The sequence below is a fragment of the Phocoena phocoena genome, chromosome 1 (assembly GCF_963924675.1).
Source record: "Phocoena phocoena chromosome 1, mPhoPho1.1, whole genome shotgun sequence".
In the NCBI taxonomy this organism is placed as follows: Eukaryota; Metazoa; Chordata; class Mammalia; order Artiodactyla; family Phocoenidae; genus Phocoena; species Phocoena phocoena.
Window position 1 is genome coordinate 117,155,719 of NC_089219.1, and position 15,679 is coordinate 117,171,397.

Genomic DNA, 15,679 nt, shown 5'->3' on the forward strand with positions numbered 1-15,679 from the left:
GACATATCTGGGCACACATAGAATTTGTATTAGCGTTAGCGGTCACCCAAAGACCCCCAAGGCTTATGGTTTTTGTGAGGCTCAGAGTTTCTGTGAGAGGTATCTTGATTCCCATTCGTTTCAGTCAAGACCTACCCTTAATGGATTTGGAGTAGTGTGGTGTGATAGGAAGAGTTCACACTCTGGAGCCAGACAAACTCGGGTCTCAGATCTAACCTCTGCCACTTCTTAGTTCTGAGACTTTTGGCAACGTTTGACTTAACATTGGTTTCCTCATCTGTAAATGGAGATTACAAATACCAACCTTATAGAATTATTAGGTGGACCAAATAAAATCAAGAGCGTAGATTCTGTGCACATAGAATACCTAGCCTTTACTGGCATATAATGAGCATTATGTAAATATAAGTTTCTCTTCCCCATTTCCTGACCACCATGAACCCAGCTCTAGTTTCTAGCTACAGGTCTTCACGACAACAACTGAGGAAGAGCGCCCAAACAATAAAAACAGAAAAACACAACGTTTGGCCAAACGTATCACTCAAGACTTTAATAAGAATAATGAGACACCACAACTACTTATGTGTAAAAATACAACGTTTATTCTGAGACATTGCCCCTTGGGACGTGTGGCCCCAGCCTGTCGGGAGCAGTCCCAGGGCCTGAGTGACGCCATTCCCCTTCCCTAAAATAGGAAGTTATTCCAAAGGAGAAAGGAGAGGCCAGAGAGATCTATACAAGACCTCTCTTCCTTGAGATGGAGGGAGGCAGAGGGTGGGGGAGCTGGGAAGGGAGCCAGTCCCTCCAACAAATACTCCGCATTCAAAGTTTCCTGCACATTTTCCTCCTAATCTGGAGTTAAGAGGAGCAAGAGGTGTCCCAGGGCCCAAGAGTAGAACAAGGATGGGTAACTCTAAAAGTGTTTGTATGTAATAGGCTCTGATCTGGCCCTGACCCCTGGCTGTACTCTGGACTTCCATGAAGAGAAGTTCATTGCCTAAGAGGGCCGGAAACTTGGCTGGAGTTCTGCCTTCATTCTTCACGTTGAGAAATCGTTAAGTTTGCCGCCTACTCTTTGTTCCCTTTGGCCAGTGACCCCACTCTCTGGGAACAGGATCTCGGTGACTTTCTCTGGAATCTTGTAAGGGATAAGTGCTTTGTGTCTGAGACAACCTCAGGTAAACGGACTAAGACGTGCCTTCCACAGTCCTAAAGAGAAGCCGGAGGGCCAAAACCTATAAAGTTGGGCACTAAAGCTGCTCAGGCTGCCAAAGAGACAGCAGAGAGACCCTGGAGACAGCTACTGTCCCCTGTGCCCAGTGGTCTGGTCCGAATCACAGTCCCTCACCTTTCCCAGAGTTAGCCTGTGTTTCAAATGCATACGATCGGCGCTGGGGCGACTCAACAGGGTCAGGGAGCTGGGGTTCTCTCGGGGGCAGACTAAACCGACTCCGGGGTCCAGACCCTTCTGTGCCTTCAGCTGGGAGCTCCAGGCAGCTAAGGGGCCGAGGACAATAGGCAGAGATCATGCTATAGGGGGAGGTTTTGGGGATGAGGCTGTAGTCCCCAGCCCCAGTACAGGTCTGGGTCCGCCGAACTGCCTGAGCTTCAGTCCTCTGGCGGTCCCGGGCCAGGGCCACAGCAGCATCGAAGGAAAGACTGCCCCCGTTCCTCCAAGAGGAGCGGGAGGCTCGGGACCCCCAGGCCCGTTCCCCAGGAGTTCCATCAAGCCGGCCAGGCCTTGGGCATGGGTTTGCTGGTGCCACATGGATCTTGCCACACATTGCACCGGGCATCTTGGCAAACTGTGGTTTGGGGGGCACCACAGGCACAGAGCGGACCTGTTGGACCTGAACCAGGGTGGAGGCCAGGCGCATGCCCACACCACCAGCTGAGCCAAGGGGACTGGGCTGCCCCTCTGGATCCATCTCCTCTGGACGGGGTGGCTGTGGGGCTGCGTGTTCTGTCTCAGAGGGCTGGGCATTGCCCTCTCTGGCACTGTCAACCTCCAGGGACTCTACATGTGGCACTTCAGGGAGGGAGCCCTCTTCTACATGGTCACCTCCAGCCCTCTGGTCTCCCTCAGCTTCTCCGTCTCCACACTCCCGTTCCTTGCTGACCTTCCCTGCTCCTCCTTCAGCTGCTGCTTCTGGGATTCTGCTATCTTCACCATCTCCTTGGTCTTCTCTTGCCTCTTGGTTCTCATCCCCCCTCTGCCCTTTGACCTCATCTTCTCTGCCTCCTTCAGCCTCTTGTTTGTGTACAACTTCCCAGCTCTCTTCAGCAATTTGGTTTTCCTGGGCCCCATCCTCTGGGTCTCTCCCGGCTTCTCCCTGGGCTTCATCTCCTTCCTCCTCTTCTTCTCGCTCGGTCTTTCTTTCCTTCCCCTGCTCCCCTCCTGTTTCCTCCACACCCTTAGCTTCCTCTGTACTCTCATCCTCCTGCTGACCTCTGGACTCCTCTCCCTTGGCCTCTGTCTCCTCTCTCTCTTCCCCACGTCTTTCGCTCAAACTGTCAATCACCTTTTGGCTTCCCTCAGCCTCCACTCCTTCCTCACTGGCCTCTCCACCCTCCACTCCACTCTCTGGACTCCCCTCAGCCTCCTCCCTGATGTCCCGTCTACTTACAGGCTCAGCCTCCTTGCCCTTCTCAACTTCCCAGAATACCTGTTCTCCCTCCGCCTGTCCTGGAGCCTCCTGTCTTCCAGACCCTGTTCCCTTTTCCTCTAGACTGCCTGAACCCTCCCAGGTCGGGAGTTTGGGCCCCAGAAGGGGACTTAGGTCATCATAGGCACTCAGGAAGACTTCCTCCCCACTTTCCTCCTCTGCTTCAGGCCCGGAGCCAGGAGAGTCCAGGGAACAGCAGCTGGGGGCCAGGACAAACTGAGCCTCATCCAGAGACAGGTCATCCAGGGGTGGCTCCACAGAGAACTCCTCCACCTGTAAGCACAGCATCGTGGCTCAGGACCAGGTGGCCCTGTCCACCCTCTGGATTCCTTAGCACCCCCAAACCCAGCACAGCGCCTCCTTACCTGAGGCCCAACTCCCAGGAGCTCCTCCAGGTAGCCCATCCCAGGGTCGTCCTCCCCAGGGGAGAAGGCTGCTCCTGCTGGTCCTGCCTTGGCCACCTCCCCATCCACCACCCCCACCCACTCAGGCTCTGAGCTGCTTGAGTCCTCTAGGAAGGAGAAGGAATCCTGCACCTCCTGGGACAGGCAGTCCTCCAGGGCAGGGGTCATGTCCGCTGGGCCTGAGTCAGCCAGGGGACCTGGGGCTGGACTTGCCTCCAACTTCTCATCTGTTGGGAGAAAGGTAGTCCCAGGAATACAAAGGTCAAGACCAGCCCTGACCCTTTCCAATGTGAGTCTTCCTAGCATTGCTACAGTATGGGCCCAACGTTCCCAGCATAGATCCTCCATGTGGCCGATCCTCTCAGACCCATATCCCTAACCATTGGCTTAGAGCCACCTTTATTGAGCTCCTACCAGGTGCCAAGCACTGCGCTATACATTTTATAATGCGTTATCTTATTTTCTCCATAAAACAACCCTATAATGTAGGGTATTTTTCCCCATTTTATATATGAGGAAAGTGAGACTCAGAGAGATTTGTCCATGGTCACACAAACAACGAGTGGCACAGCCAAAATTTGAATCCAAGACTACTTAACTGTGTAGCCCTTATCCTTATCCAGTACCTAGTGCTGCCTCAATGCTTCTCATTATTGACACTTCAGGAACTGGAGTCAGAGCAAAGATCAAATCCCAGCTCTGCCACCTCCTACCAAATCGCTTAATGTAAGTCTCAGGTTACACTGCTGTAATGTAAGGATAAAAACAATACCTGTGTCAACATTATGAGAAAATGAATGAGCTAATGCCTTCAAAGTCCTTAACAAAGCCCATCATAAACTCTCGACAAATGTTAGCTATTAGTATTAATATTATTATTATTACCATCATCTATGATATATTCCCACTTTGTACTTAGTAATCCCTGCTGTATATATATGACACAGATCCCCATTCTTGGATATATCAGTGATCTAAGGCTGCCAGAGATCCTCTCTGCAAGAATTTCACACAACCTGATAATATTACTGGATTCTCCCCATCTTGAATCCGGGGAGGCAGCTAAAGATAACCAGCCAAAGCCCAGAGCAGATCCCCAGCATCGGAGCCTCAGCCTAGAGTTCCAGTCCCCTCTCCCAGCCCTGGGAAATCCTTGAATCCTCACCTGGGGGACCAGGGCCAAGGCCAGGGCCAGAGCCAGGGCCAGAGGCAGGGCTTGGCCGGGGCTGTAGGGTGGGGTACTCAAGACCACGGGCGAACCCGGCCAAGGAGACGTTAGAGATGATGTTCGGGGATATGTTGAGCATAGAACTGATGTGTGGTGGGAGGTTGACATCGTAGGGCTCTGAGATGTGGACGCCAGCACGGCGCTCTGCATGGCTGCTGCCCCCAGCACGGATTGCTGACCGCCCAGGTCGTGGTGTGCCGGGCTCAGAGCTCGTGCCAGCCAGTGCTTCTGCCTCGGGCTCCTGTTCACCCTCTGCTGCTTCCACAGAATCATTCTCCAAGCTCGCCAGCAACAGTGGGCATGGCCGAGGACTGCTGCGTCCCACCAGCCCCTCTGGCTCTGTGGAGGAGAGAGAGGTAGGCAGCAGCCTCTGCAAGGGGACTGGACACCTCAGAAAGGCTCCAGAGAGTGCCCCCTGTTTTCTCTAGCCTGGAATACACCAGGCCCATCTTCCCTTAGCCGCTACTGCAAACCTTACAGTCAGCAGGTCAGACGTCACCCCACCAACACCTACTTAGGAACCCCCTTCCCTCCCTGGAGGTACAGTCACTAGCCATCACTACCCGCACCCCGCCCCGACACACACACACAGGAGTGCACACCTATACTCACCATCACTGACCCCAGCCACCGCACTCAGTGAGTCCATGCTCTTGGCTGGCCGCAGAGTCACCTTATCAGATTTGTCCTCTGCAAGACAGGGATGCGCGTAGAGCCAGGGCCTGGCACACCCTCTGCAGAGCTCCCCCTACATCTCCCAGACTTACCCCTGTCCTCAGCTCCCCGTGGAAGTTTACGCTTGGTCTCATGGCCAGAGCGACCCAGATTGAAGATAGATCTCCACTTCCTGACCTTCAAAGACCCCTTCCTCCTGGAGGGGATGGAGAAATCACTGCAGTTGGAGCCTGGTGGCCAGTGCAGGGGAGGAGGGCCCAGGAAGAAGGCCTTACTTGTGCTCTGCAATCTCTATGATAGTGTGATAAGGCCGCATCTGTGGGGGTCCATCACCAGACTGCAGGATGCTAGGCAGGTGGTAGGGCAGGGATCGGGGCATAACGTCCTCGGGGCCGCCTGACACCCGGACCCCTGGAAGTGATCGCCATCCACTTTCCACCTCACCACCTAGGAAAAGAAGAGGAATTGGCCAGCCAGGAACAGAGAGAGGGCTTTGGGTACGGAGCTCCTCACTGCACCCTCCCACTCACCAACTACCATGCTAGGGATATACCTGGAGGCAGACCCTCTGTGTCTAGCTCCTCAAGAGGGAGTCCTCAGGGACAAAGGGGGCCAGGAGATCCCGGGACATTGGCCCAGTGGGCCGGGGGTGGGAATGATCCTTCACTAGCCTCGAGAACCAGGATGGATGGTGATTCAGAGGCCAAGTTATGCCCTGGACGGAGAGCAGAAGAGGCCTACTCAAGTCCTGACTGCACCATTCTCTCTGCAGGGTCTTCTCCACGTGACCATAAGCAACAATACTTTATGAGACTCAGTTCTGTCATCCACAAAGCAGGGAAACTGAACTAGATGATCTTGGAGGCTCTCTATAACTCTGACATGACTCCCAGACAGAGGATGGTGATTTGGTGAGTTGGAAGGGCACTGACCAGAGAGAGCAGCACCCTCAAAGAGCTGGTCCACATGTGTGAGGATGAACTCGACGACAATGGACTGCACCCGCACCTCCATGAAGGCTGCTGTCCCATTGAAGCCTGAGGCCTCTATGTCCTTAGACCTGTGGAGGTGTGGAGTTATTCTCCCCCAGCCCCACCACACTTCCCCATTCGAATTCTCCCTAAAAAGATCTTACACCCTTTCCCCTGAATGCCATTAACCCCATCTCCACCTCTTAATCTACATGCATGATTCAAGTCTCAAATGGCCACTTCCTCCAGGAAGCCTTCTTGGACACCCTCCTCAGGATTAATGTCTACCTCCTCTGCAGGGCGCCTTGTGTATAGCGAATCTCAGGACTTCTCATAGTCTGCCTTGCACCACAGGGAGTGACATGCAACCCACTTCTCCAAGACATTTGCTCAACAAACGTTTGACAAGGATCCCCCCAACCCCTCCCTGCTCCAGTCCCTGAGCTAAGTGATGCAGTGTAAGAAAACACAAAGGTCTGGGAATTCCCTGGCAGTCCAGTGGTTAGGACTCCGTCCTTCCACTGCAGGGGGCACGGGTTCGATCTTTGGTCAGGGAACTAAGATCCCGGATGCCCCTCAGTGTGGACAAAAAAGAAAAAGAAAACACAAAGGCCCTGTCCTTAGGGACTTTACTCAAGCTCAGAGAAGGGGCTCACGTGGGTGAGCTCCATCACACTCAATGTGATCCTGAAACTTCCTGTTCTCACTGGGTGAGACCCCTCTTCCAGTGCACCCGCACGGCCACAGCCCCTCCTCGAGCAGCTTCCCAGGGGCTAGGCTCTGCCAGGATCCCCACACATGCACCCACCTCAGCAGGTTGGGGGCCCACACGATGGCCAGGTTGCGGGCGTGCATGTTGGTCTGGGCACTCAATGAGGCCATGTGCACCAGGTGCCGCATGAGGAACTCCAGGGTCCTGCAGAAAGGGGGCGTTGTGGGGTAGAGCTCACAAAGGGAGCGCTCAGGCAGAGGCAGGATTGAGGGGTGGTGCAAGAAGAGAAGTGAGCAGTCAAGGCCCCAGGTGGACAAAGAGCCTGGGCTGAGCGGAGTGAGTCGGGACTCTGGATGGGGAGGAGGCCCACACACCTGTAGTTTGGGACAGGGAGTTCTCGAAGCACCTCTAGGATCTTGACCAAGCGCTCAGGTTCCAGTTGCACTGCCACAGCCTCCTGGTTGAAATCAAGGAGCAGGAGTCACTGACCCAGCGCTGCCCCTGCTTCCTCCCCAGAGTTCTGAGCCAAACTCTCAGAAACAGTCTGTGCTGTACCCCACTCCATCCCCCAGGTTGAATCTTCGAAGTACACTGACGTAGAATCTGGGCGCCCCAGGACCTGCAGATGGATCTTGGCTATGCCGCTTACTAGCTTTGTGACCTTGAGCAACTCACGGCCACTCTCTGCCTTAGCGTCCTCATCAGTAGTGCTCTGGCTCTGGAACACATCAGGTTCCACCCTGTGGGCGCCCCAGGGGCCACGGAGTTGATTTCAAGGTGTCCAGGAAGGCCCATGCCCACCCATTCTGGCCTGTATGGGCTGAATGGCATACCCTGGTATTCAGGATCTCTAAATGATGTCATGCTCAATAAAATGCAACTTAATTTAGAAGTGTTACTCAATTCAAGAGAGCACTTTTGTCATGTATTTTCTTATTCAAAAGATATTCAGCACACGATCACAGTTCATGGAAGGGCGAGCTTGAAAAACAATTGACTTCCTAAAAGGGTTCTCACTCTCTTAAATGTAGGGAAGCTCCCGTCTAGGTGATTTCCAAGGGCTTTCCAGCTTCTGCTCTCTCTCTGGCCTCTACTCTCCCCCAGTCTCACCCTGCACGGTCTGCAGTTTGCAGGGAAAGGAGAGACAAGGAAGAGCAGAAGGACAGGGGAGAGCAGAGGCAGCAGAGCTAGGAGATTTGTAAGGGACGGGGCTTTTCATTTTCATGTGGTCTCTGTCACGCAGGATCCCTAGAACTCGGTCTGCATTGGACACATCTGGGATGTCAAAACCACAGAGGTCACCACCCTCAGCCTTCTCTTCTCCCCCGAGCCCGCTGTCACTCAACTCACAGCAAACTTGTCATAGAGCCGGTAAGTGAGCAGGGGGTCTGGCAGCTCTCTGAAATAGGCCTTGCACAGGGAGGAGACGCAGTGAATGTCCTGAAGGTAAACATCTCGCCGCAGGTCTGGCTTCCGCTCAGCCTCAAACTCCTGCCTGGGGAGGTGTAGAGTGGTCAGGAGTGGTGACAGTCTGAGGAAATGTAGGGACCCTCACCTACATTAAACCTATGATTTGAGGGACCCTCACCTAGGCAGAGCTGTAGAGATGAGCTCCAGGCAGGGTCGAGGGTCAACATGTATGAATCTTGGAAGGAAGAGGTTGGGGCGTGTATATACGTGAGGCAGCAAGTATAAGGCGTTGTATCTGTCAACGTGCAGAGTGGATGTTGAGATGGGTAAGTGGATAGGTAAATGGGTCTATGCATGAACAGGGGTACATATCAGGATGTAGAGTCGGTGTGAGTAGCAATGTAGGGGTATGTAGGAGTCGGTAGAAGTGGGAGGATGAGCCTAAATGTGTGTTTCCGGGTATGTGTAAAGATGGAGGAGTGTAACTTTCAGAAGGAAACATAAGTGTAAATCTTCAGGACCTCGGATTAGGCAACAGTTCCTTGGATATGACATCAAAAGCACACGCAACCAAAGAAAAAAATAGATAAATTTGACATCAAAATTACAAACTGTTGTGTACCAAAAGATGCTATCAGGGAAATGAAGACAACGCACAGAATGGGAGAACATATTTGCAAATCATAGATTTAATAAGTGTCTGATATCCAGAATACATAGAGAACTCTTACAGCTCAAAAGACACAAATAACCTAATTATTAAATGAGCAAAGATTTGAATAGACATTTCTCCAAAGATACACAAATGGCTAATAAGCACACAGAAGGTGTTTGACATAATTAGGTATTAGGGAAATGCAAATATAGATGAAATATCACTTCATACACATTAGGGTGGTTATAATCAAAAAGACACACAGTAACAAGTGTTGGCTGGGATGTGGAGAAATTGGAACCCTCACACATTGCTGGTAGGAATGTAAAATGATGCAACTCCTATAGAAAACAGTTTGGACATAGAGTTACCATACGACTCAGAAGTTCCACTCTTAGGTATATACTCAAGAGAACTGAAACCATATGTCCACACAAATACTTGTATACAAACGTTTATAGTAGCATTAATCACAACAGCCGAAAGGTGGAAACAACCCAAGTAGCCATCAACCGATGAATGGGTAAACAAATGTGATAACGCCACACAATGGAATACTATTCAGCCATAAAAAGAAGTGAAGTACTGGTACATGCAACAGTATGCATGAACCCTGAAAACATGCTAAGTAAAAAAAGCCAGACACAGAAATGTACAATTATATGATTCCACTCATGTGACAAGTCCAGAATAGGCAACTCCATAGAGACAGAAAGTAGACTAGCGGTTGCCAGAGGCTGGGGGAGAAGGGCAATGTGGAATGACTGCTAATGGGTATAGGGTTTCTTTTGCGGTTGATGAAATGCTCTGGAATTAGACAGCGCTGGTTGCACAAACTTGTAAATGTACTAAAAACCACTGAATTATACATTTTTTTTGAATTACACATTTTTAAATGGTGAATTTTATGGCATGTGAATTGTATCTAAATTTGTTTTTAAAGCTGGGTGGGTGCATGTGGGAGGGGAGGAGTGTTTGTGTGTGTGTGTGCACGTGTGTGTGTACATGCGTGTGGGCACACACATGCCCGCGTGCAGGCTAGCCTGTGGGGAGTGCGGGGCATGGTGTCAACCTTCCCCGAGGAGACTAGAGCTCCTCCCTTGGACAGTATCTATCATCTTTGTTTCCTTCTCCCCACATCCCCTCACCCCTGTGATTCCTGGCCTCCCGGCCACAGAGCTCTCCCCTCACTGCCTGACTCACCGGAGCTTCTGGATGTTGGAAGAGACCCCTGAGAGGCGGTAGATCCCATCCACCACTCCATACTCCTCCACAAACTCTGCACAGCTCCTTAGCACCTGGGGCACTGGGAACACAGATGGGGCAGAGAAAGAGAAATCAGAAGGTCTGGGAGGTCAGAGACTACAGGGGGTCTGAGAAATGGATGCATCAGGGAAGGAGGCTTGGGGAGACTTGAAGGCAAAGCTCGTGAAATAAAAACTTGTCGGGGGCTTCCCTGGTGGCGCAGTGGTTGAGAGTCCGCCTGCCGATGCAGGGGACACAGGTTCGTGCCCCTGTCCGGGAAGATCCCACATGCCGCGGAGCGGCTGGGCCCGTGAGCCATGGCCGCTGAGACTGCGCGTCCGGAGCCTGTGCTCCGCAACAGGAGAGGCCGCAACAGTGAGAGGCCCGCGTACCGCAAAAAACAAAACAAAACCAAAAAACCCCCCAAACTTGTCAGCAAGATTATTGCAGGACATCAGCTCCAGCCTGCCAACCCATTACAATCTCTCTGCCCATTGGGCCTAGAGTCTCGGCATAAACTCCCCCAGTAAGGGGGAGCTCACTGCCTCTCCAGACTGCCCATTCCTGTTAGAAAGTTCTGCCTTTGTTGACCTGAAATTCTCTCTCTCTGTAATCACTAGTTGCTATTACAGAAATTTTAAAGGGACAGCAATGCGATTGGAAGAGGACTCAGGGTGAAGGACTGGTCTTGAAAGTGCGTTTACATAACACTCTACATAAGATGAAGGAACATGAGCTCTTGCAACCAAAGTGGAGCAGAGCTGATGGGCATTACTGTGAAGCACCTCCTCTGGTTAGTGAATGCATGGATCTTAGATCTGCCATAGGAAGGTACATGAAGTTGCGACAGACCTTCAGACGGGTCAATTCAGGAGAGAAGCACCTATATGCCAAGCACTATGCATTAGACATGAAAACCGAGGATCATAGAAGTAATGAGTGTGCAGTATCATCCAGCTAGAGCCAGGATTCCAATCCAAGAGTGCAAAAAGCTGTATTCTCTCTCCCTTCTTCGGAGCCCTCCCCAGTTACTAGACCGTAAGCTCCTTAAGGACAAGATCTAAGTGTGACCCATCCTACTGTTCCTCACCTTATCTGTCATGGTGTCTCAGTCATGGGAAATCCTCAGAAACCATGTGTTGAATCTCATCTCCACAAGGCCACATAGTTACCTCTCTAAAGCACTTCCATGCTTTACTTTTTTTTTTTTTTTTTAAGCACTTCCATGCTTTAAATCCTTTGCTATGTACACACTCTGCTCCACCCCAATCTTCAATGCTTAGCTTACAAACACAGAATAAAGTAGAAACTCCTCAACATGGTATACTGTATAAGACCTTTCACAAACCAGGTCCAGCTGCCATTCCAGCCTTAGCTCCGGCCAGCTCCTCCAATAAATCCTATGATCCAGCACTTTCCTACCCCCTGAACAAGCCTTGATACTATCACTCATGTTTTCCCTTGCCTGGAAATGCCCTCCTCTCTGTGTCTGCCTGGTGAGTCCCTATGCATTCCTCAAAACACACTTCAGACATCACTTCCAATTCTGAACCCTTTGCTTACATCGTATTATACTTCCCAAGGTCCTTTGTTTATATCTGTCCATAGCACTTATTGTACTTTTTTATGATTGGTATATTTTGTATCTATACCTTCTGACAAGTAGTGACATCCGCCCCAGCGTCTAGCACAGTGTTGAAACAGAGCAGGTGCTCAACAGATGTTTATTAAATTACTCAATGAATTGGAGCTTTAATAGAGAATATTGCCTAAGACAAAACATTGAGTCCAATTAACTGAGACTCACCAGAGAAATTCCTGTCATGTGTTAGTGTCAGAAAAAGCTGTGCTTCTCCTAAGCCACCTATTTTTTTCTTATGGGCTTTATGAATTTCATACCTGATTACGTTTACCTCTTTAACTACCAGGAAGCTCAGAGCCCATATCTTGGAACCATATAGAACCACCTGAAATGCATTTCTAGGTACTGATTTTACCCCTCCTGTTTTCCCTTCAACTCAATTCCTTCAGTCATTTATTCTTTTTTTTTTTTTTTTTTTTTTTTCAGTCATTTATTCTTTTTGTAAAGTTTTGGGTTTTGGAAGTCATCCGTCTCAAGCTCTTTGTGGAATTAAGTAAGTTAGAAATACAGACTGAAGAAAATCAATAAATCCATCAAACACTATTTTAAACCCTCTTTATGTGACCCGGAGTCCATACCCTTTACCCTCCTGCACCCCAGAGCCAGGATTTGGGTGAGACAAGGAGAGCATCAAGGCTGCAACATTTAAGCACTCACTCTTAGGGTCGTGCACGTGTCAACTGTGTACATGCACGACCTTGAGAGTGAATGCCTCCTTAAGAAAGAAGCACCTAGGGCTTCACTTGCCTGGCCCTGAGAGTGAGAGTTTCCTTACATTTTGCACCCTAGTCACCTCTCTTGTCTCAGCTTAGTACAGGCTCTACAGTTCACCATCCACCCCTCCAGGACCTCTGCCCATTTGCCGGGGTCCCCTGACCTCAGGTTCCCAGCACTGAATGCAGAGATGAGGCAGACCCTCCTGGTTCAAGCTGTTGCTCTACTCTTGGGTGAATAATGCTACCCCAACTCTTTCGGCCATCACTCTGTTGACTCATAAATAGTTGGCTGTCACCTGAACCCCAGGTTGTTTTCACAGTAACTGCAATCAGTCCAGGTCTTCTCCATCCCATCCTTCTCTGTTGATTTTGAGTCTCCACGGGAGGCCTTTGAAGAAGGCATACCTTTAAAGAAGGCATTTGAGAGCCTAAGGAGTCAGAGCCATAGAAGAAATGGGTCAAGGAGATGGGGGAAGAGATAATAGGATCAGAGGGATGGAGGAGTCAAGGAGACAGAGATAAGAGAAATGGGGTCAGAGATAAAAGTTAGAGACATAGTTGGGGTGGTAGAGTCAAAGGGTGGGTCAGGGAGGAGGGCCTGAAGCTTAGGAAACTGGAGAATCAGAAACCTGAACAAGATCTCAAAGAGATAAATACTAGGAAAAGGAAGAAATCAATTGATATAAGGGCTCGGGAAGGAAGAGACCCACCTAGGGCAAAGAGCTGAGAGAGGGTGCTGAGATGGAGCGAAGCTGCAAGGATGGGGGAAACCAAGATAATCAGGGAGGATAAGTTAACCCACAAACACAGCTCTCCTGGCCTGGGCTTTCATTTTTGCTGGATCTTGGCTTAAAGAGAGAAGCCATCACTGGCCTCTCTCTGTCCTTCCACTTTCCACCTGTCTATACTAGGAGGAGCTGGGAGAAGGGGAGAAGGCTGCCACTGCTTCTCTGGTGCCCAAGATACTCCTCCCGCCTTGGACTCAGGTGAGGTTCTTGTGAAGGGCAGGAGGGGCTTCTCTCTCTCTCTCTCTCTGGGATTCACTAGGATCAGGACCCAGCAACTAGATGCCTATCCCTTCCAGAGAACATGCCCCTCACCTTCTGGGAATGCTGACAGTTCAGTGTTTCAACAGGAGGTTGGCAGGGGGTCCACAGGGAAGGACAGTGCCAGGATGAGGATGCTGAACTGAGGGTTTGCAGAGAACTGGAAGAACATCAGCCCCAATTAAATCATGTGGCCCTCACCCAAGAGCCATCATTCTCAAGAGGCATCCCTTGTAAAGGAGTCAACCCCACACTGGCGGCTGGGCTGTGCCCTGTTAGAAAAGAAAGAAAGGCACAGAGAAGCCACTTGGGCTGTTTAACACCCTTCCTTGGGGCCCGGGCTTTCCCTTAACTGAGGCCAGTGGGATGGGGGCCTCTGGGGGAGGAGAAAAGGGGAAGGAGGTGTCTGGGGACACAGGGGCGGGTCTAAGAGCAGGAAATGAGCTGGGAACCACCATCACCCTCCCTCTACTGCAGGCACACAGAGCAGCAGCCCAGAGCAGAGAACAAAGAGGAAATGACAGATTGGGGTGGAGGGGGGGGAGAAATCATGCCCTTCTTTGGGAGGAGGTCGAAGTACCAAAAAACAAGCTGGGCTGGGCAGTCAGGATACCTGCGTTCAATTCCAAATCAAATCAAGAAATGTTTCTGAGTGTCTACTCCACACCAAGCACAGTTGGGAGCCAATGTTGTCCCTGGTCCTGCTCGTTTCCAAGCGCCCTCCAAGGTAACTCAGGGAGGATGCTTTCCACAGACAGTCCTCACCCCCATCCTCCTTTGTACCCTCTACCCCCATCTTCACACCAGGCCTCAGACCATCTCTCTTACTGTTCTGGTGTTCCCATTTTAGCAGCTTCTCCCCTCACCTTCCACTTTGAACCTGTTTCTCCTTTGCACAGGGAAAACCGGAGAATCAGAGAGACTGGGGGAGGAGACTGTCCCCACCCTGCATCTTCACCTGTGGCCCAGCAAGGCTGCAGAGGGATCAGAGCCCCATAACCTCGTCTCCTCCAACCAGGAAACACCCATCCTCCCCATGTGCCATCCTCAGGCTCTCCAGGGGCCCTTCTCCTGTCTTTTTTCATTCAGACCTAAGGACCATCCATGCCCCTTCAGCCACTCATCTCCTGACCCTGTCCCTTCAGCCTTCCTCTCCTGTCCCCCAGCTGTCATCTCCTCACCTCTGCTTCTTCTACCTCTCCTGGGTCTCCAGTCTCTCCCTCCTCTCCTCTCAGTGCTCCCTCGGTGCCCCCATTCTCATCACCAGTCTCTTCACCCCCAGGCAGTCACTGAGCCACATTTCCTGCCCTGCCTGCTCATCAGCTGCCTGGGGGTGACCCCAAGCCACTGCTCGTTCTCCATGAGCTCCTGGAAGCTGCTTCTGTACCCTCAGCCTAGATCAGGCTGGAGAAGCTCCACGCCTCCCCCTCCGCCCAGCAGCAGCTCCGGGCTGGCCTCCTTACCCTCCTGGCCCGAGTGCTGAAGGTGGTCCTGCAGGTCGCACCCAAACACCCGCTCCTTCGAGCTGCCCTTCTTCTTCCCTTTCTGCCGAGACTTCATGGCCGGAGCCCCAGGGCTCTGGCCCAGCCACCTCTGTCCCCTAAGACCTTTGCCCTACTAGTCCCCCATGGGATCCCAAGCCAGCCTCTGGGCTTGGCCTGGCCCCAGGGGGGCAGGGCTCAGAACTGGGGGTGGAGGGTGGCCTGGGCAACGGGCAGCAGCTCCTGCCTCTGGGGCCCCGGCCACACGGAAGTGGCTGTGGAAGAGGAAGCTGCCAGGACCCCGGCAAGAAGTTGTGTCTCGTGGCCGGGCCTGGCACTCGCCCTTCTCGCCCTGCTCAGCCCTGGGGGGCAGGAAGCTGTGCAGCTCCTTAAACCCGCTTCCTGTTAGAGCATCTTTGCAACCACAGAGCTGGGGTGGGGGAGGTAGCTGACATTCACATCCTCACCCATTGCTGGGCCTCCACTCATTGGTCAACAGGAGGTGATGTCAGAGCCCTGGGGTGGGTGGTAGCGCCTGGGGCGTGAGCAGGTGACTGACACCCTCGGAGACCAGAATTCTGGGGTCTGAGGTGGAGACCCGAGACTTGCCTAGGAGCAGAGCAACACAGGGCTGTGCAAGGCATACCCAGGAGGGAGGACGGCCAGGCTTTGGCCCTGACCGGCCTGTAGTCTCAGTCAAGTCACATTACTTTGCTGAGCCTCGGTTTCAACACATATAAAAAAATGGAGAGTGGACTAGATGATCTTTAAATCTTTCCAACTCTAACATTCTGTGGAACTCATTTGAATTTTGGGTTCTTTGACTGT

General features: G+C 51.7%; 1 protein-coding gene across 3 annotated transcripts; it reads right to left on the reverse strand.

Moving 5' to 3' along the window:
- Positions 1–583: 583 nt before the first annotated feature.
- On the reverse strand, positions 584–15,203 carry ARHGAP30 (Rho GTPase activating protein 30). 3 transcript variants are annotated; one of them, XM_065881249.1, is made up of 13 exons: positions 14,834–15,203; positions 9,925–10,027; positions 8,007–8,151; positions 7,031–7,113; positions 6,753–6,860; positions 5,906–6,033; positions 5,249–5,420; positions 5,066–5,169; positions 4,911–4,988; positions 4,236–4,637; positions 3,032–3,297; positions 2,582–2,939; positions 584–1,954 (listed from the first exon to the last, which is right to left on the reverse strand). In XM_065881249.1, exons 1-13 carry the CDS (start codon positions 14,928–14,930, stop codon positions 1,335–1,337), a joined length of 2,664 nt encoding a protein of 887 aa, XP_065737321.1. In that variant the 5' UTR covers positions 14,931–15,203; the 3' UTR covers positions 584–1,334. The 3 variants fall into 3 exon arrangements, with proteins under 3 accessions (XP_065737321.1, XP_065737320.1, XP_065737322.1); XM_065881250.1 differs by having other exon boundaries at positions 1,335–1,954; positions 2,591–2,939; positions 14,834–14,930; XM_065881248.1 differs by having other exon boundaries at positions 584–2,939; positions 14,834–14,930.
- Positions 15,204–15,679: the final 476 nt, after the last annotated feature.

Bases quoted from the DNA above. Each gene is read 5' to 3' on its own strand.
- ARHGAP30 (XM_065881248.1), bottom strand. From the start codon at position 14,930: ATGAAGTCTCGGCAGAAAGGGAAGAAGAAGGGCAGCTCGAAGGAGCGG. The intron at 6,861-7,030 runs GTGTGTGGGCCT...CCCTTTCTGCAG, and splicing joins CTCCCTGTCCCAAACTACAG to GACCCTGGAGTTCCTCATGC. The intron at 5,170-5,248 runs GTAAGGCCTTCT...CATCCCCTCCAG, and splicing joins ATAGAGATTGCAGAGCACAA to GAGGAAGGGGTCTTTGAAGG.